The following is a 20,394-nucleotide window of genomic DNA, read 5'->3' on the forward strand; positions in this document are numbered from 1 at the left end:
GGAAATGATCAGATTGTCAATTATATTTGGTGGAGAGGTAAATGGACTGCATTTATGGAGCATTTTGCCGCCTGATGTTGATGCCCAGAGCACTTTATAATGATGAGTTACATTCATCCATTCACACACAGTCATGCGCTAATATCAATGTGCTACCATGCAAGGCGCTTATTTGTGCACCAGAAGCAATTCAGCAACTGAGGAGTTTGTTCAAGGGCACCTTACTGAGCTTCCTGTCTGATAAGGAACCACAGATCTTCTGGTCATAAGCCTTCACTCACTGACCAACACTAGGGCATTTGTCAAAGAGAGTTAAATGAAGATCCACAATACTTTTTAATTAGCATAGTCAGCTGAAAGAAAAGGTAGAAAAATCAGAACAACTAGTATACAAATAATGAATGTTTATGAGTTCAATGGTACAAATATTTCTGTTCCATTCAACGAGGTGATGCCTCATTGAATGGAACATTCCATCTTTCACCTCATGAAATATTCTTCCCATTGAAATAATGTAAAAACATTCATTATTTGTTTTATATAATGGCTAAAATAGATTCTTGTCACTTGATATTATATTAATTTATAAACAACAGAACATTTTTGTGCTCGTCACTTGTGCTTTGATATCAACAGTCCAACACGAACTTTAAATTGGAGTCCAATTGTTCTCAGTCAACTTGGAAAAACAGATGTAGTCCGTGATACTTCAAAAAAAAAAAAAAAAATCCTAACAGCTCCTTGTGCCTCCATACGGCTTATGGCATAGTGGATGTTTTTTTTGTGTGTGTGTGTGTGTGTTAGAAGAATTACCACCATCAATTAGCTTGTTCAAATTGTTGTCCATCAGCAAAACAAACTCCGCCATGTTTGGCTAAATGCCGCCCCCACTAGTGTGTGCGTGGGCGGTGTTCACAGCGTACAATGCTACAAAACGTATGGAACCACATTTGTGTGGTAAATGGAACAATATTTGCACACTAAATGCAAGGCAACACAAATGGGACGAATAGTCCGTATGGAACTAAATTTGCATGGTAAATAGAACCATATTTGCACACTAAATGCAACGCAACACACATGGGATGAATAGTCCATGTCACATGACATACAAAGCATAAATCAAATGACAAGGATCCACTCAGCCGTTATATAAATTAGAATATGTATGCTACTATATAGTAAGCAAAAATCAGTTCAAACAGTCCGAAGGCATGGTGACTGAATACTCAGTACACATTTGATAGCAGTCAAACACTACCTGGATGATATACTACCTCCATTGCGTGCAAATCGAATAAACTGCTTAGTCCAATGATGCAGCTGCAGCCTGGTAACTGAAGAAGAAGAAAAACTTAATTGGAAAACACACAGAAGATAGAGGACATACATGAAAATGCTATGGCCCCTTCACACACGATTCAAGCCGACTAGCGGACAAAGAAGGACTTGCTTGCCATTCGTGAAAATTCTAAGCTGCCTGTAACGCCTCGTACACCTGTCGCTACAATTATTCGCACACACCAGTGGCCAAAAGACAGAGAGTGTCCTGTGAGAGCTCATTTGATCCCTCTCACAGGTGTAGGACAAATTCCAGGTGACACACATGAACATCCAACACTGCTCGCTGGACACTTAGAAAATATGTGGCCATTTGCGCTGTTAGCACGAAAATAACTACTTTCGAGCTGGGTTTGAAATTTGTCTAAGTGCCAACACGACTGTGGCATTGCAAAGCAACACACATGTGGCGTGCCAGAGTATCAGCACCCCCGTCAACACATGAACACGTGTGCTGTGCCTGTGTTTCGCACCCCCCACCCCCCTGCAACACATGTGGCATTCCGGGTGGGGGGGAGCACACTTGCATGGAATGCTGATATGTATGTATAGAGATACTGTATGTACTGACAGCTGCAAATGATGGCACAGTGCACATGATGTGTCACATTAAAACCACAGAGACCACAGCCAGGACAGGTATATAAATAAGTACTACAGTAACTACACACACAATTACATAACAAAATAACAACAAAAAAAGATCACATAAAACAGAAACAGTGAGTGACATGTTGGTCTTTGCGCTAAATGGACAGGCGGCATGGCCGCCAACAGCAGCAACTGTTGAGATCTCTGGTTCTGGACATCGTGGCTGGGGAACACATACAGTGTTTTCATGGTCCACTGTGACACACGCCTGTTTGCTTGCTGTCCTCACATGGACATACATAAAAACATATATGGCTTTTGTGATGGGCTGCAGCGAGTGAGCACACAGTGCATACATTGACAGGCTGTCCCAGGTGCAACAGACCATCAGATCATGTGAATGTCACATCTGTCTGACAGGGCACGCACACGTTTCCTGTGAGTGGCGTGCCACAGGACTACAAGCCAACAGTGCAACAAATACGCCACTTTCAGTCATGTATCAGTTATTAAGGTGCTTTTTTGCCATAATTAAAGATGACAAAAAAAACTTCCTCTTCATCGAGATCATCCAATTTCTCTTTTTTAAAATACGTTTATCTCCTTGTTAATTTTAGGGATTTTATGCTCCTGTTATAAGACAGCAACTGATGCACAGTGGTAAAGTTTCTGTCTGTTAATCAGAGCTTTTGTAAATTGCAGGTTCGAATCCCACGAGTGGCATGTATTTGTAATTTCTCCACAGCAGCATGCAATGTGGTTCCACACGTTCTAGCTGTGTTTTTTTCCTCCACATCAGCAATGTGATGTGGTTCCATACGCTCCAACTGCTTGCACTATGTTCCCGCTGCGATGGTTTTGTGCACGCTCGTGCAAGAAACCGTCTCAGCTGGATCGTTGAGCCTGCCAACACCTATGATTACATCATAGCTTTGATTACATCATAGCTGTTGGCAGGCTCAGGGGCTTAAATAAAAATCGATGATGCGCTGACTTAAACTTGGGTTAAAGTGATCTGAAAATGCTGTTTTGTGCAGCGTTTGGGTGCAGCAACAAACTGACAAAGGATTGTCGAGAGACCTTTCATAAGTGAGCATTATATGTTACGTATATACTCTGTGTATAGCTGTACTCTAAGCCAATTCAACAGACTTACCACAGAGTACAGCTCCTTTTAGATCAGAAGAAGTAAGACCTATATAGTCCCCTGAGGCACATCGCTTATCCCCAGGTTCCATTGCATGAAGTGTATGAACATGTACAACTCCCTTTGGATGGTACACCGTTCTTGCATGGGTTACTTCTCTAGCTAAGGCTGGTCGTCCTCTATAGCTGGGTGTAGTGTGGGCAATGCAAGTAAAGTGTCTTATTCATGGATACAGACAGGCAGAGTGACCGGGAAATGAACCAAGATCTGCATGTTGGTAGTCCAACTCTTTATCCAACTGGGCTACCTTTTGTTGAGCAAAAGTCCTGGAACAGATGGCTCCACATCCCGTGGTTACAGGACCCACATCAATCCTGCAACTCATTGCAATCACCACATTGCTGATTTGTTCGTTTTCTAGGCTTTTTTTTAGCACCCTTTATCAGCAGTTATTTATTTCAGGGCATAGGGGTTATTTCATCCCCTCTTTATCCTCTTCAAGATGTGAAAATTAATGCTGCTTGACCTAACCAGTGCCAGTCCTTCCACTTTTCCCTCCTAGATGAAGTCCTTTGTTGTGTTGGCGGTGTATTTCGGATCATTGTCTTGCTGCATGATGAAGTTCCTCCTGATGGATGTTTGACTTGGTACTACCTACGTTGACAGTAAAACTTTGAACTTGTGGCCTCTTCAAGCATGACGCCGTGGACTCAGACTGGGGGCTGATTGATGACATGAACTATCTCTTTGAAACAGGACCTAGATGGAGGTCAGAGCACATGTAGCTTAGAGGGAATCTTTGCAGGCTGGACGCTTGCTAAAACAAGCTGAAGGATAATCGTCTAATGCCGCCTTGCTGCCGACAAGACATGTTACAAATCATAGCAAAGTAAACAGAAGTGCTTTTAAAGTAACCTAAATATTCTGGTAATCACTTTGTTTTTAACAAAAACATAAAGATTTACATGTGGAACAAGCATTAACTTGAGTAAATCAGACCTTTATGTGTGAAGAGAGCATGAGTCTAAACAAAAATGTGCTAAGTATATCTACTAATGCTATGAACTGGCTTATTTTAATGCTTTGCCTGTTCTTTGTCTTTGTGTCTTCAGAGGCCAGGTTTATATATGCTCATCCCATTGCAGACACCTACAATCCAGATGATGATAAGATCTACTTTTTCTTCCGCGAGGTGTCGTGGGAAGGCAAAGACAAGAGCATTGTGTCCCGTGTGGCTCGTGTTTGCAAGGTGAGATACAAGCGTGCAGCTTGGGAGGTATAACAAGCACAGAGGGGAGGCCAGTGGATGACAAATAGGCAGAGGGGTGAAGACGTAGTTGGGAAGGTATGGAGAGCACCAGTACATGACAAAACCCAACAGGTAGTAGGGAACCATGTTTGGAAGTTCCAGCGTGGACAGAGGGAGGAGGTGAAACTCTGCAGGAGTAAAGGACCTCTTAAAGGTTGTGTAGCAGTCACGAGATAAGAATGTCTGCAATGGCCACTGATGAAATGTTTTATGCTCTTCAGAGGAGCCTTCACTGATATGATCTTCTTTTGTACTCTTCAAAAAGAAAATGAGCTTGCTGCTGTCAAAGGAATAAATCAAAGTTTTAACTCCTTTGTGCTTGGCCGAATGAGATCTGAGAAAGATTTTTTTTTCTTTTTGCACCAGTTCACCAGTTAATTTCCAGTCCAGATGAACCATGTGTTTTCACTTTCCATATAGTAAAAGAATACAAAGACAGGAATTCTAACGTTACTGCCCATGGTGTCGTTAAACCTCCGAATTATGTTTTATTCTCCTTTCAATTTAAAGATTTTACATGACATTTCAGAATTGTGATAACTGATGACCTTAACAGGAGCTGGCATTTAGTGTCGTTACTCATTCCAGAAAGTGGGAGTCCAGATGGCAGTGTTTTGTTCACACTTTGTAGCTTTGTTCTTAGACTGGTGTTCTGTGTAACCAATCCATCTCTGTCTGCTATATCTGATTATATCCTCTTTCGATAGATGGATAGATAGACACAGTGGGGTAAAAAAGTATTTAGCCAGTCCCTGATTGTGCAAGTTTTCCTACTTAGAAAGATGAGAGAGGTCTGTAATTTTCAACATAGGTACACTTCAACTGTGAGAGACAAAATGAGACAAAAAAAATCCAGGAAATTACATTGTAGGATTTTTAAAGAATTTATTTCTAAATTATGGTGGAAAATAAGTATTTGGTCACCCACAAACAAGCAAGATTTCTGGCTCTCACAGACCTGTAGCTTCTTCTTTAAGAAGCTCTTCTGTCCTCCACCTGTTACCTGTATTAATGGCATCTGTTGGAACTCGTTATCTGTATAAAAGACACCTGTCCACACCCTCAAATATTCAGACTCTAAACTCAACCATGCCAAGACCAAAGAGCTGTCAAAGGACACCAGGAAGAACATTGTAGACCTGCACCAGGCTGGGAAGAGTGAATCTACAATAGTCAAGCAGATTGGTGTGAATAAATCAACTGTGGGAGCAATTGCAAGAAAATGGAAGACCACTGATAATCTCCCTCGATCTGGGGCTCCACGCAAGATCTCATCCCGTGGGGTCAAAATGATCATGAAAACAGTGAACAAAAATCCCAGAACTATACGGAGGGACCTGATGAATGACCTGCAGAGAGCTGGGACCAAAGCAACAAAGGCTGCACACTACGCAGAAAGGGACTCAAATCCTGCAGTGCCAGGCGTGGCCCCCTGCTTAAGCCAGTATGTGTCCAGACCCGTCTGACATTTGTCAGAGAGCATATGGATGATCCAGAAGAGAATTGGGAAAATATCATGTGGTCAGATGAACCCAAAATAGAACTCTTTAGTAAAAACCTCAACTCGTCGTGTTTGGAGGAAGAAGAATGCTGATTTGCATTCCAAGAACACCATATCTACTGTGAAGCATGGGGGTGGAAACATCATGCTTTGGGGCTGTTTTTCTGCCAAGGGGACAGGACGACAGATCTGTGTTAAGGGAAGAATGAATGGGGCCATGTACCGTGAGATTTTAAGACAAAACCTCCTTCCATCAGTGAGAGCATTGAAGATGCAACATGGCTGGGTCTTCCAGCATGACAATGACCCCAAACACACCGCTCGGGCAATGAAGCAGTGGCTCCGTAAAAAGCACTTCAAGGTCCTGGAGTGGCCAAGCCAGTCTCCAGATGTAAATCCCATAGAAAATTTGTTGAGGGAGTTGAAAGTCTGTGTTGCCCAGCGACAGCCCCAAAACATCACTGCTCTAGAGGAGATCTGCATGGAGGAATGGACCAAAATACCAGCTACAGTGTGTGCAAACCTGGTGGAGACATACAGGAAATGTTTGACCGCTGTAATTGCCAACAAAGATTATGTTACAAAGCATTGAGTTGAACTTTTGTTATTGACCAAATATTTATTTTCCACCATAATTTACAAATAAATTATTTAAAAAAATCCCTCAATGTGATTTCCTGGATTTTTTTTTTTCTCATTTTGTCTCTCACAGTTGAAGTGTACCTATGTGGAAAATTACAGACCTCTCTCATCTTTCTAAGTAGGAGAACTTGCACAATCGGGGACTGACTAAATACCTTTTTGTCCCACTGTAGGTAGGTAGGTAGGTAGGTAGGTAGGTAGATAGATAGCTAGATATATAAATCAGAAAAAACAACCCCATAGTGATTGCATTTATTTATTTATTCATTTGTCCATTTCATTGCATACAGTATGAACCCAAGATGATTAATGTTTTGTTTAGTCAATATCCATTCCTGTATTAAAGGCCTGCAACATATTAAAAAATGGGGCGGGAGCAGTTCATTCTAAATAGAAGAGTCAAGGGATGGATGCATGGACATTTCAAAGTCACTGAATACTTCTTGGACTTGATTTAAGTCAATCATTAAGAAATTCAAACAGTATGGTAAATCTGTATCAAGCAAGTAGTTCTCAAAAAATCTAGTGACTATGCTAGAATGAGACAAGTGAGGGAAGCCACCAAGAAATCCATACAACTCTGCAGGAGGTATTGAATTCTATGGTTGGAGAAAGGAAGAATGTGTGAAATTTCAGCAACAGAATGTTCATGTATCCATCCCCTGACTTGTTTCAAGAAAACTGGTTGTAAAAGTGATGGTTTATTTATATTTAGAATAAAGTGCCCCATTCCAACTTCTTTTGAAATGTGTTACAGGCCTTAAATGCAGGAACAGATGTATATTCAGTCAATCAATCAATCAATTTTTTTATATAGCGCCAAATCACAACAAACAGTTGCCCCAAGGCACTTTATATTGTAAGGCAAAGCCATACAATAATTACGGAAAAACCCCAACGGTCAAAACGACCCCCTGTGAGCAAGCACTTGGCTACAGTGGAAAGGAGAAACTCCCTTTTAACAGGAAGAAACCTCCAGCAGAACCAGGCTCAGGGAGGGGCAGTCTTCTGCTGGGACTGGTTGGGGCTGAGGGAGAGAACCAGGAAAAAGACATGCTGTGGAGGGGAGCAGAGATCGATCACTAATGATTAAATGCAGAGTGGTGCATACAGAGCAAAAAGAGAAAGAAACAGTGCATCATGGGAACCCCCCAGCAGTCTACGTCTATAGCAGCATAACTAAGGGATGGTTCAGGGTCACCTGATCCAGCCCTAACTATAAGCTTTAGCAAAAAGGAAAGTTTTAAGCCTAATCTTAAAAGTAGAGAGGGTGTCTGCCTCCCTGATCTGAATTGGGAGCTGGTTCCACAGGAGAGGAGCCTGAAAGCTGAAGGCTCTGCCTCCCATTCTACTCTTACAAACCCTAGGAACTACAAGTAAGCCTGCAGTCTGAGAGCGAAGCGCTCTATTGGGGTGATATGGTACTACGAGGTCCCTAAGATAAGATGGGACCTGATTATTCAAAACCTTATAAGTAAGAAGAAGAATTTTAAATTCTATTCTAGAATTAACAGGAAGCCAATGAAGAGAGGCCAATATGGGTGAGATATGCTCTCTCCTTCTAGTCCCCGTCAGTACTCTAGCTGCAGCATTTTGAATTAACTGAAGGCTTTTTAGGGAACTTTTAGGACAACCTGATAATAATGAATTACAATAGTCCAGCCTAGAGGAAATAAATGCATGAATTAGTTTTTCAGCATCACTCTGAGACAAGACCTTTCTGATTTTAGAGATATTGCGTAAATGCAAAAAAGCAGTCCTACATATTTGTTTAATATGCGCTTTGAATGACATATCCTGATCAAAAATGACTCCAAGATTTCTCACAGTATTACTAGAGGTCAGGGTAATGCCATCCAGAGTAAGGATCTGGTTAGACACCATGTTTCTAAGATTTGTGGGGCCAAGTACAATAACTTCAGTTTTATCTGAGTTTAAAAGCAGGAAATTAGAGGTCATCCATGTCTTTATGTCTGTAAGACAATCCTGCAGTTTAGCTAATTGGTGTGTGTCCTCTGGCTTCATGGATAGATAAAGCTGGGTATCATCTGGGTAACAATGAAAATTTAAGCAATACCGTCTAATAATACTGCCTAAGGGAAGCATGTATAAAGTGAATAAAATTGGTCCTAGCACAGAACCTTGTGGAACTCCATAATTAACTTTAGTCTGTGAAGAAGATTCCCCATTTACATGAACAAATTGTAATCTATTAGACAAATATGATTCAAACCACCGCAGCGCAGTGCCTTTAATACCTATGGCATGCTCTAATCTCTGTAATAAAATTTTATGGTCAACAGTATCAAAAGCAGCACTGAGGTCCAACAGAACAAGCACAGAGACGAGTCCACTGTCCGAGGCCATAAGAAGATTATCTGTAACGTTCACTAATGCTGTTTCTGTACTATGATGAATTCTAAAACCTGACTGAAACTCTTCAAATAGACCATTCCTCTGCAGATGATCAGTTAGCTGTTTTACAACTACCCTTTCAAGAATTTTTGAGAGAAAAGGAAGGTTGGAGATTGGCCTATAACTAGCTAAGATAGCTGGGTCAAGTGATGGCTTTTTAAGTAATGGTTTAATTACTGCCACCTTAAAAGCCTGTGGTACATAGCCAACTAACAAAGATAGATTGATCATATTTAAGATCGAAGCATTAAGTAATGGTAGGGCTTCCTTGAGCTCTGACTCTTTGTCAGCCTGGCTACAGTGCTGAAAAGAAACCTGGGGTTGTTCTTATTTTCTTCAATTAGTGATGAGTAGAAAGATGTCCTAGCTTTACGGAGGGCTTTTTTATAGAGCAACAGACTCTTTTTCCAGGCTAAGTGAAGATCTTCTAAATTAGTGAGACGCCATTTCCTCTCCAACTTACGGGTTATCTGCTTTAAGCTGCGAGTTTGTGAGTTATACCACGGAGTCAGGCACTTCTGATTTAAAGCTCTCTTTTTCAGAGGAGCTACAGCATCCAAAGTTGTCTTCAATGAGGATGTAAAACTATTGACGAGATACTCTATCTCCCTTACAGAGTTTAGGTAGCTACTCTGCACTGTGTTGGTATATGGCATTAGAGAACATAAAGAAGGAATCATATCCTTAAACCTAGTTACAGCGCTTTCTGAAAGACTTCTAGTGTAATGAAACTTATTCCCCACTGCTGGGTAGTCCATCAGAGTAAATGTAAATGTTATTAAGAAATGATCAGACAGAAGGGAGTTTTCAGGGAATACTGTTAATTAATTAATTATATTAACACATGAAATGAAGTTGACCACACAAAACATGAAATATCTTGTGTTCATATAGTCTGCAATGAATCAGAAGTAACTGTAAGGATCACTGTGTTTTATTTTGTTTGTTTGCTTGCTGCGTTTTGCTTGACTGTTTCCACTTACTGAGGTCCTCATCATGTAAGTGACACATCTCACTCACTCACTCATCTTCAACCGCCTATTCCAATCAAGGGTCGCGGGGAGCTGGAGCCTATCCCAGCAGTCATAGAGCGTGAGGCGTAGTACACTCTGGACAGGACGCCAGTCTGTCGCAAGGCCACTTATAGAGAAACAAACACATTCACACCCACACTGACAAACAATTTAAAGTTTCCAATCTACATAACCTGCGTGTCTTTGGAGGTGGGACGAAGCCGGAGCCCCAGGCACACACGGGGAGAACACGCAAACTCAACACAGAAAGGCCACAGGTGGGAATCAATCCCATGACCTTCTTGCTGTGAGGCAACAGTGCAAACCACTAAGTCATGATACACCTCATTTATGCCAAATTGGTTTATATAGGGTAAAGTGGCGTTATTCTTCTGTGAATATTGTGTTGCGTGAGCAGTGTTCATGTATGTTTTGTATTTATTGTGTTAAATTGCAGCAAATTCAGCTGTTCTATTTCTTGCTCTATTTGTGCTTCCCTGCATGTTGGAAGAAGTGAGGCAATTTCATTTTGGTCCCCTTTAAAGTTTATTGTTGTTGTGAAACTCCTCATTAATTGCTCCCATGTTGAAAAATCAAGATCTGTTGTGCATCACTGTGTTAGTGCCCCAGCCATGTTTAATACAAAGGAGCATCTAACATTTCTACACGTGACAAAGCGGTCCACTTGAGAGCTCTTTACACGACTCAGTCACCAGTCCCTCCTATTGAAATGCTAAAATGTACGCGGCATTATTAACTAGAGACCCTTCAGTCGTTTTTTTTTTTTTTTTTTTCCATCTCTTTCTCCTCCCTTCTCACTTACTCCTGATAGTCATTATAACAACAATTAGATCTCCTCTGTGGTCCAGTTGTTTGTTTTTACAATTACTGGAGGACGTATGAGTCAGAGCGCATTGGGGTGCGCAAAGTCAGATTGGCTGTTAGTCGAAAGAAAAGATGCTACAAGCTGATTCCAAAGGTCCCTGTTGACTTAGTAAAGCTCAATGATGTTTCGATCCTGTTTGTTCTTGCTGTTCAAATAGTGACCAACGATTCCCTGCAGTTGCTTCAATGAACTCAATGAAACCTTGTTTCACTTTAAATTCATGCTGTGACCTTCCAAAACAAACAAACAAACAAACAAAAAAACAACAACTTGTTTTGGTATAAAGACATGGTTTGGAAAGGTCCATCACCAAATTAAGAAAATGGTTGGAAGTTAAATCCTAGCACACATCCTGCTTACTCACTCGCTTTCTGATGACATCAGCACCAGAACATCCATAATCATTGGAAACGGGGCCACTGCCAGTCCAAATTTGGCTCCATATGGCTCCTTGGGGTCACAACAGCAGATCCATGGTACAACTATATTTTTATTAGCCACAAGTTTTACAACAGATGCCTTTTCTGACACAACTGTTGTGTGGGCCGCCGAAGAGGAGGTACTGCTGGCCCACCACCACCAGAGGGCGCCCTGTCTGGAGTGCGGGCTCCAGGCACCAGAGGGCGCTGTCGCCTCACAGGAGCAGCCAGGGTGACAGCTGTCACCCATCACCTGAGACGAGACAGCTGATGTATATCAGCAGGACGGCATCTCCACCTCATTGCCGAGATATCGTTTTACCAAGGAGGTAACGTATCCAGCCGATTATATCAACCTTAATTACCTTTTGCCTTTATACAGAGAGAGAGAAGAGCAGCAGGAAACAGTATTTGGATAAGTACTCACACTCCTGCACTTTAGTGTTTTCCTGACAAGAGGTGGAGGTGGTGTTCCACCCTGTGTGTTGCTGGGTGCAGCCGCACCCACACCTGACTGTTTCTGTTCCTTGCCAGCAGTACCGGATCCGACGAGCGGAGGCAGTGGCCATCTGGGGTTCGGGACTTGGCGGCTCCAGTATCCCCGGGGTTCGGTGGCAGAGGAAATCGGGTGGTTCCGGTTCGACTCGGACAGACGTCTCCTATCGTCGAGCCTGCCCACACGACACCTTTGGAATTCGGTTACTGCTGTATTTGTAATCTGTTGTGTTTGTTGTGTGAATTCACAACAGTAAAACTTTGTGATTTGACTTTCTCCATTGTCCGTTCATTTGCGTCCCCTGTTGTGGGTCCGTGTTCCTACACTTTCCCAACAGGATATCTCGGCCAACGTCATGGATCCCCAGGGGCGTCAACCGGCTGTTGAACGGCCAATGGAAGAACAGGACGCGCAGGCGTCCGCAGGAGGGGTAATCGGTGAGTTGCAGCAGATCCTCACCGCTTTCACGACTCGGTTAGATTTGATGACCGAGCAGAACGTCCTCCTGAACCGCAGGGTGGAGGCTCTCGCCGCGCAGGTGGAAGCGCGCCCCCCGGGCGCCGCTGCGGCTCTCCCTCCCGTAGACCCTGTGCGTAACATTGACGTTCCACTGGTCGTTCAACGACCCCTCCCACCTTCCCCTGAAGCATACATAAGCCCCCCAGAGCCGTACGGAGGCTGTGTGGAGACGTGCGCGGATTTCCTTATGCAGTGTTCGCTTGTCTTCACACAGCGTCCAGTCATGTACGTGACCGATGCTAGCAAGGTAGCTTATGTAATAAACCTGCTTCGCGGCGAGGCACGCGCTTGGGCTACAGCGCTCTGGGAGCAAAAGTCACGGCTCCTTCAGACATATGATGGGTTTGTGAGGGAGCTCAGAACCGTGTTCGATCACCCCAATAGAGGAGAAACCGCTTCAACTGTGCTACTGTCGATGAGACAGGGGCGTCGGCGCGCAGCTGCCTATGCAGTCGACTTCCGCATCGCGGCTGCGAGGTCCGGCTGGAATAGCACTGCCCTCCGCGCCGCCTTTGTAAACGGACTGTCATTGGTTCTTAAGGAGCACCTGGTGGCTAAGGACGAACCGCGGGATTTAGACGGGCTCATCGATCTTGTCATACGATTAGACAACCGGTTAGAAGAACGTCGGCGGGAACGAGACGAAGGGCGTGGCCGGGCACACGCCGTCCCTCTCCCTTCCGGATCCGACCGCGCTCTGCCTTCCCCACGCTCCACGGCCCCTGCGCTCCGTGGGGCCACAGCTCCCCCTGCTGACGAAGCTAAAGACACGAGTAGGGCAACATTTAGGGCACCAGATGCACAGAGGAGGCAGGCCCACGGAGCTTGTTTTGTTTGTGGCTCGACAGAGCACCACGTAAGAGACTGCCCCGAGCGGTCAAACTCCAAACGCCCGCCCCTAGAGACAGGGCTAGGGGTGGGCCGAGACATTCACGTGGGACACACCCACATTGCCACACGACTCCCAGTCACGATCCTTTATGAGGACTCAACCCTGAAGGCCCCAGCACTGGTGGACACGGGCTCTGAGGGGAATCTGTTGGATAGCAGATGGGCTAGGGAGATAGGGCTCCCTCTGGTGGCACTTACCTCGCCTGTACAGGTTCGGGCACTAGATGGCTCCCTGCTCCCTCCGATCACGCATAAGACACCACCTGTAACTCTGGTGGTGTCAGGGAATCACCGGGAGGTGATCGAGTTTTTTGTGACTCAGGCCACCTCCCGTGTGGTTTTAGGATTTCCCTGGATGTTGAAGCACAATCCCCGGATTGATTGGCCGTCCGGGGTAGTGGTTCAGTGGAGCGAGACCTGCCATCGGGTGTGTCTAGGTTCCTCGGTTCCTCCCGGCTCCCGAGCTAAGGAGGAGGTCAGAGTCCCGCCCAATCTGGGGGCGGTGCCGGTGGAGTACCATGACCTTGTCGACGTGTTCAGCAAGGATCTGGTGCTCACCCTTCCCCCCCACCGTCCTTATGATTGTGCCATTGATTTGGTTCCGGGCAGTGAGTTCCCGTCCAGCAGGCTGTACAACCTCTCACGGCCTGAGCGCGAATCAATGGAGACCTACATCCGGGACTCGTTAGCCGCCGGGTTGATCCGGAATTCCACCTCCCCGATGGGTGCAGGTTTCTTTTTTGTGGGTAAAAAAGACGGCGGTCTTCGTCCATGCATTGATTATAGGGGGCTGAACGAGATCACGGTTCGCAATCGATACCCGTTGCCCCTGTTGGATTCAGTGTTCACGCCCCTGCATGGAGCCCAAATATTCACTAAGCTCGATCTTAGAAATGCGTACCACCTGGTTCGGATCCGGAAGGGAGACGAGTGGAAGACGGCATTTAACACCCCCTTAGGGCACTTTGAGTACCTGGTCATGCCGTTCGGTCTCACAAACGCTCCCGCAACTTTCCAAGCATTGGTTAACGATGTCTTGCGGGATTTCCTGCACCGGTTCGTCTTCGTATATCTAGACGATATACTCATCTTTTCTCCGGCTCCTGAGACCCATGTCCAGCATGTACGTCAGGTCCTGCAGCGGTTGTTGGAGAACCAGCTGTTTGTGAAGAGCGAGAAGTGTGAGTTCCACCGCACATCTTTGTCCTTCTTGGGGTTCATTATCTCCTCCAACTCCGTCGCTCCTGATCCGGCCAAGGTTGCGGCGGTGAGAGACTGGCCCCAACTCACAAGCCGTAGGAAGTTGCAACAGTTCCTAGGCTTTGCTAATTTCTACAGGAGGTTAATTAAGGGCTACAGTCAGGTAGTTAGCCCCCTGACAGCCCTGACCTCACCAAAAGTCCCCTTCACCTGGTCGGATCGTTGCGATGCCGCGTTCAAGGAGTTGAAACGGCGCTTCTCGTCTGCACCTGTTCGTCGAGCCTGCCCACACGACACCTTTGGAATTCGGTTACTGCTGTTTTTGTAATCTGTTGTGTTTGTTGTGTGAATTCACAACAGTAAAACTTTGTGATTTGACTTTCTCCATTGTCCGTTCATTTGCGCCCCCTGTTGTGGGTCTGTGTTCCTACACTTTCCCAACAACAACTCCACATTACATAGAGAGCGGGTTTGAACCTGGGACCTTCTGCACTGGAAACAACTGCACTTAACTGTTTAGCCACCACCCCCCGCACCAACCCATGAAATAAGCACTGTTAATTTTGGGTTGGGAAATATGTCACTGTTTGACTGCATTATCAGTCTGACAAACATAACTCCCATCCTGAGGAAACCCATGTGCTGTAGCATTCTCACGTGCTGCTGAAAAGTGGCTTTAACATGCTTATGAATTATAATAATAGAAAAATGGGCTTAATCTAAAGATTTTATCTTCTAGTAGTTTTAAATGTTCTATTAGTGTCACCATTTCCTTGCTTGAAGGTCAGCATACCCAGCACTAAGCTCTTAGTGTTTCCATCTAGTGGTGACTACATACAGTGCCTTGCAAAAGTATTCAGCCCCTTGGTATTTCACACAATTTAATTTATTTATGGCAGTTCAAATACAAAAAGTAAATCAGGCTTCTCACTATAAAAAAATTCTAAAATAATCTTCCTTAGACTCAACCTGAAAGTAAATCTCTACAACTTGACATAAATTAATTAAAAATATAAAAGCCAAGATGATGGGTTGCGTAAGTAATGGGCCCCTTTGGTATAATACCTGTAAATAATCAGTTTAATTGCCAGTTTTCTTCAGACAAGTCAGGAGATGGATACATGAACATTTCCAAGTCACTGAATATGTCTTGGACTTTATTTACATCAGTTATGAAGAAATACAAACAGTATGGCACAGAAGCCTGTAACTTCTTCTGGGTTGTCTGGGTGTCTTGGTGGCTTTCCTCACTCTTCTCCTTCTTGCACAGTCACTCAGTTTTTGAGAACTATCTACTCTACACAGATTTACCTTAGAGTGCCATACTGTTTGTATTTAAAGTTGTAAATAAAGTCCAAGACATATTCAGTGACTTGGAGATGTTCATGTATCCATCTCCTGACTTGTCTGAAGAAAACTGGCAATTAAACTGATTATTTACAGGTATTATACCAAAGGGCCTGATTACTTATGCAACCTATCATCTTGGCTTTTATATTTTGAATTAATTTATATCAAGGTGTAGAGATTTACTTTTAGTTTGAGTCTAAGGAAGATCATTTTAGAAATGTTTATACTGAGAAGCCTGATTTACTTTTTTAATTTTAAATGCCATAAACAAATTAAAATGCATGAAATACCGAGGGGCTGAATACTTTTGCAAGCCACGGTATAACCAGACTTAAAAAAAAAAAATTATCTTGTAAGACACTTAAAATATCTATTTGACAACTGCTTTTCAAGAGGTGGGGTATACCCTGGACAGGCCACCAGCCAGTTGTAACTATTGTTAATACATTTATAAAGAATTTCAAAAGACTTGTTATGAAGTGCTTTACAAATTGTAACCAGTCTAAACAGCCATTAAAACAAAGATACAGCAAAAAAAAGGAAACATTCAAATGTTACATAGTAAGTATGTGATTACAAACAAACCAAAGCAAATTATTGGGGAAAGTGTAGTGACACGGACCCACAACAGGGGGCACAAATGAACGGTCAATAGATGAGCCAAAAGGTAACAATTTAATGTTGTGAATGTGCACAACGATGAAACAGACAATCACAGAATCTGATAGCAGTCAATACACCAAGGTGACGTGTGGGCAGGCTCAAGGATAGAAGATGTCTGTCCTGAGAAGAGCCGGGACCACACGATTTCCACCGCCACAGAACCTGGTGAATACTGGAGCTGCCAAGTCCCGAATTCCCAGGTGATCACCGTCCCCGACTGTCGGATCTGGTACTGCTGGTGAGGAGCACAAACAGTGAGATGTGGGTGTGTGCACACCCAGTAACAAAAACAGTCAGAAGGTGGAAAGTCACCTCCACCTCTAATCACACACTCGTGCAGCTCCTGTTACACCACTTATCTGGTTTGGGTGTGAAGCGAAGCCGTCGCTGTTCACACCAAACGCCAATCCAGCAGATAAGGAACACCACAGGAAAACGGCTGCAAAAAGAGTTCAGACTCTGACAGTTTTAGATACAGCAGAGAATATTACCTTCACAGGTAGATGATATCTCGGCAACAAGGTGGAGATGACGTCCGGTCTTTATGGAGTGAGATGATGTAGTGTAGATGGGTGACAGCTGTCAAGAGATGATGAGTGACAGCTGTCACCCCCGGCTGTGTCCGTGGCGGCAGCGCCCTCTCGTGCCTGAAGCCCGCACTTCAGGCAGGGTGCCCTCTGGTGGTGGGCCAGCAGTACCTCTTCTTCTGGCGGCCCACACAACAGGACCCCCCCCTCAACGGGCGCCTCCTGGTGCCCGACCAGGCTTGTCCGGGTGACGGCGGTAGAAATCGGCCAGGAGGGCCAGATCCAGGATGAAGCTCCTCTTCACCCAGGAGCGTTCTTTGGGTCCATACCCCTCCCAGTCCACCAAATACTGGAACCCCCGGCCCATCCGATGGACGTCCAGGAGCCGGCGCACCATCCAAGCCGGCTCCCCGTCGATGATCCGGGCAGGAGGCAGCGCCTGTCCGGGAGCACAGAGGGGTGAGGTGTGGTGAGGTTTGATCCTTGACACATGAAAGACCGGGTGGATCCGCAGTGAAGCCGGGAGTTGGAGCTTCACTGCGGCAGGACTGAGGATTTTGAGGATCTTGTATGGCCCAATATACCTGTCCTTGAGTTTCGGGGAGTCCACCTGGAGGGGGATGTCCTTCATGGATAGCCACACCTTCTGCCCGGGCTGGTAAGCAGGGGCCGGGGATTGCCGGCGGTCTGCATGGGTCTTCGCCCTCGTCCGGGCCTTCAACAAGGCAGAACGGGCAGAGCGCCACACCCGACGGCACTTCCGCAGGTGGGCCTGGACCGAGGGCACACCGACCTCTCCCTCCACCACGGGAAACAATGGGGGCTGATACCCCAAACACACCTCAAATGGGGAGAGGCCGGTGGCAGAGGACACCTGGCTGTTATGCGCATACTCCATCCAGGCCAGATGTTCACTCCAGGCCGTCGGGTGTGCGGACGTCACACAGCGCAGGGCTTGCTCCAATTCCTGATTGGCCCGTTCTGCCTGTCCATTGGTCTGCGGGTGATACCCGGACGAGAGGCTCACAGTGGCCCCCAGTCCCCGGCAGAAGCTCCTCCAGACGTGTGAGGAGAACTGGGGACCACGATCAGAGACGATGTCAGTAGGTATCCCATGCAGACGGACGACGTGGTGGACCAGGAGGTCTGCAGTCTCCTGGGCCGTGGGGAGCTTCGGGAGGGCCACGAAGTGGGCCACCTTAGAGAACCGGTCCACTATCGTGAAGATGGTCATCATGCCCTGGGATGGCGGGAGGCCCATGACAAAATCCAGACCGATGTGGGACCAGGGGTGATGAGGCACAGGAAGTGGCTGAAGAAGTCCCTGTGCCTTCTGATGGTCTGCCTTGCCCCTGGCACAGGTGGTGTAGGCCTGGATATATCCCCGGACATCGGCCTCCAGGGACGCCCACCAGAAGCGCTGCTGGACCACTGCCATGGTCCTTCGCACCCCCGGATGACAGGAGAGCTTAGAACCGTGACAGAAATCCAAGACAGCAGCTCTTGCCTCTGGTGGGATGTAGAGTCTGTTCTTTGGCCCTGTTCCAGGGTCCGGGCTCCGTGCCAGGGCCTCCCGGACGGTCTTCTCCACGTCCCAGGTGAGGGTGGCCACGATAGTGGACTCTGGAATGATGGGCTCCGATGAATCCGACAGCTCAGTCTTGACTTCGTCTTCATGCACCCGGGACAATGCATCCGATCTCTGGTTCTTGGTCCCGGGGCGGTAGGTGATTCGGAAGTCAAAACACCCGAAGAACAGTGACCAGCGGGCTTGCCTGGGGTTCAGCCGCTTGGCGGTCCTGATATACTCCAGGTTCCGATGGTCAGTGAAAACCGTGAAAGGCACAGATGCTCCCTCCAACAGGTGTCTCCACTCCTCAAGAGCCTCTTTCACCGCAAGGAGTTCTCGATTGCCGACGTCATAGTTCTGTTCAGCTGGGGTCAACCTGCGAGAAAAGTAGGCACACGGGTGAAGAAACTTATCGGTCTCTCCGCTCTGGGATAGTACGGCTCCTATCCCTGAGTCAGAGGCGTCCACTTCAACCACAAACTGGTGGCTAGGGTCGGGCTGCACCAGAACTGGTGCAGATGAGAAGCGGCATTTCAACTCCTTGAACGCGGCTTCGCACCAATCCGACCAGGTGAAGGGGACTTTTGGAGAGGTCAGGGCTGTCAGGGGGCTAACTACCTGACTGTAGCCCTTAATGAACCTCCTGTAGAAATTTGCAAAGCCGAGGAACTGTTGCGGCTTCCTACGGCTTGTTGGTTGGGGCCAATCTCTCACCGCCGCAACCTTGGCCGGATCAGGGGCGACGGAGTTGGAGGAGATGATGAACCCCAGGAAGGACAAAGAGGTGCGGTGAAACTCATACTTCTCGCCCTTCACAAACAGCCGGTTCTCCAACAACAGCTGCAGGACCTGACGTACATGCTGGACATGAGTCTCAGGGTCCGGGGAAAAGATGAGTATGTCATCCAGATATACGAAGACGAATTGGTGCAGGAAGTCCCGCAAGATGTCGTTTACCAATGCTTGGAACGTCGCGGGCGCGTTAGTGAGGCCGAACGGCATGACCAGGTACTCAAAATGACCTAATGGGGTGTTGAATGTCGTCTTCCATTCGTCTCCCTTCCGGATCCGAACCAGGTGGTACGCATTCCTAAGGTCCAGTTTGGTGAAAATTTGGGCTCCATGCAGGGGCGTGAACACTGAATCCAACAGGGGTAAAGGGTATCGATTACGAACCGTTATGTCGTTCAGCCCCCTGTAATCAATGCATGGACGGAGTCCGCCATCTTTCTTGCCCACAACATAGAAACCTGCACCCATCGGGGAGGTGGAATTCCGGATCAACCCGGCAGCTAATGAGTCCCGGATGTAGGTCTCCATTGATTCGCGCTCAGGACGTGAGAGATTGTACAGCCTGCTGGACGGGAACTCAGCGCCCGGGACCAAATCAATGGCACAATCGTACGGATGGTGCGGGGGAAGGGTGAGCGCCACATCCTTGCTGAAGACGTCAGCAAGATCGTGGTACTCAACCGGCACTGCCGTCAGATTGGGAGGGACTTAACCTCCTCATTAGCATTTACACCGGGAGGAACCGAGGATCCTAAACAATTCCGGTGGCAGGTTTTGCTCCACTGAGCCACAACCCCAGATGGCCAATCAGTCCAGGGATTGTGTTTAATCATCCATGGGAAGCCCAAAATCATGCGGGAGGTAGAAGGAGTTACAAAAAACTCAATCTCCTCCCGGTGATTCCCAGACACTACCAGGGTTACAGGTAGTGTCTTGTGTGTGATAAATGGGAGAAGAGTGCCATCTAGTGCTCGCACCCTCACTGGCGAAGAAAGCGCCACCAGAGGGAGCCCTACCTCCCTTGCCCATCTGCTATCCAGCAGATTCCCTTCTGACCCCGTGCCCACCAGTGCTGGGGCTTGAAGGGTTAAATCCCCGCTCAGGATTGTAACTGGGAGTCGT

At 46.3% G+C, this 20,394-nt stretch overlaps 1 protein-coding gene across 1 annotated transcript in view; it reads left to right on the forward strand.

Annotated features, from left to right (window-relative positions):
- sema3d (sema domain, immunoglobulin domain (Ig), short basic domain, secreted, (semaphorin) 3D) overlaps window positions 1-20,394 on the forward strand; it is a 112,420-nt gene that overhangs the window by 59,304 nt on the left and 32,722 nt on the right. The window contains exon 8 of the mRNA XM_034176631.1: window positions 4,192-4,328. Coding sequence (XP_034032522.1) covers window positions 4,192-4,328 — 137 coding nt within the window. The remainder of the gene's footprint in view (window positions 1-4,191; window positions 4,329-20,394) is intronic.

The sequence above is a fragment of the Thalassophryne amazonica genome, chromosome 8, assembly GCF_902500255.1.
Source record: "Thalassophryne amazonica chromosome 8, fThaAma1.1, whole genome shotgun sequence".
NCBI lineage: Eukaryota > Metazoa > Chordata > Actinopteri > Batrachoidiformes > Batrachoididae > Thalassophryne > Thalassophryne amazonica.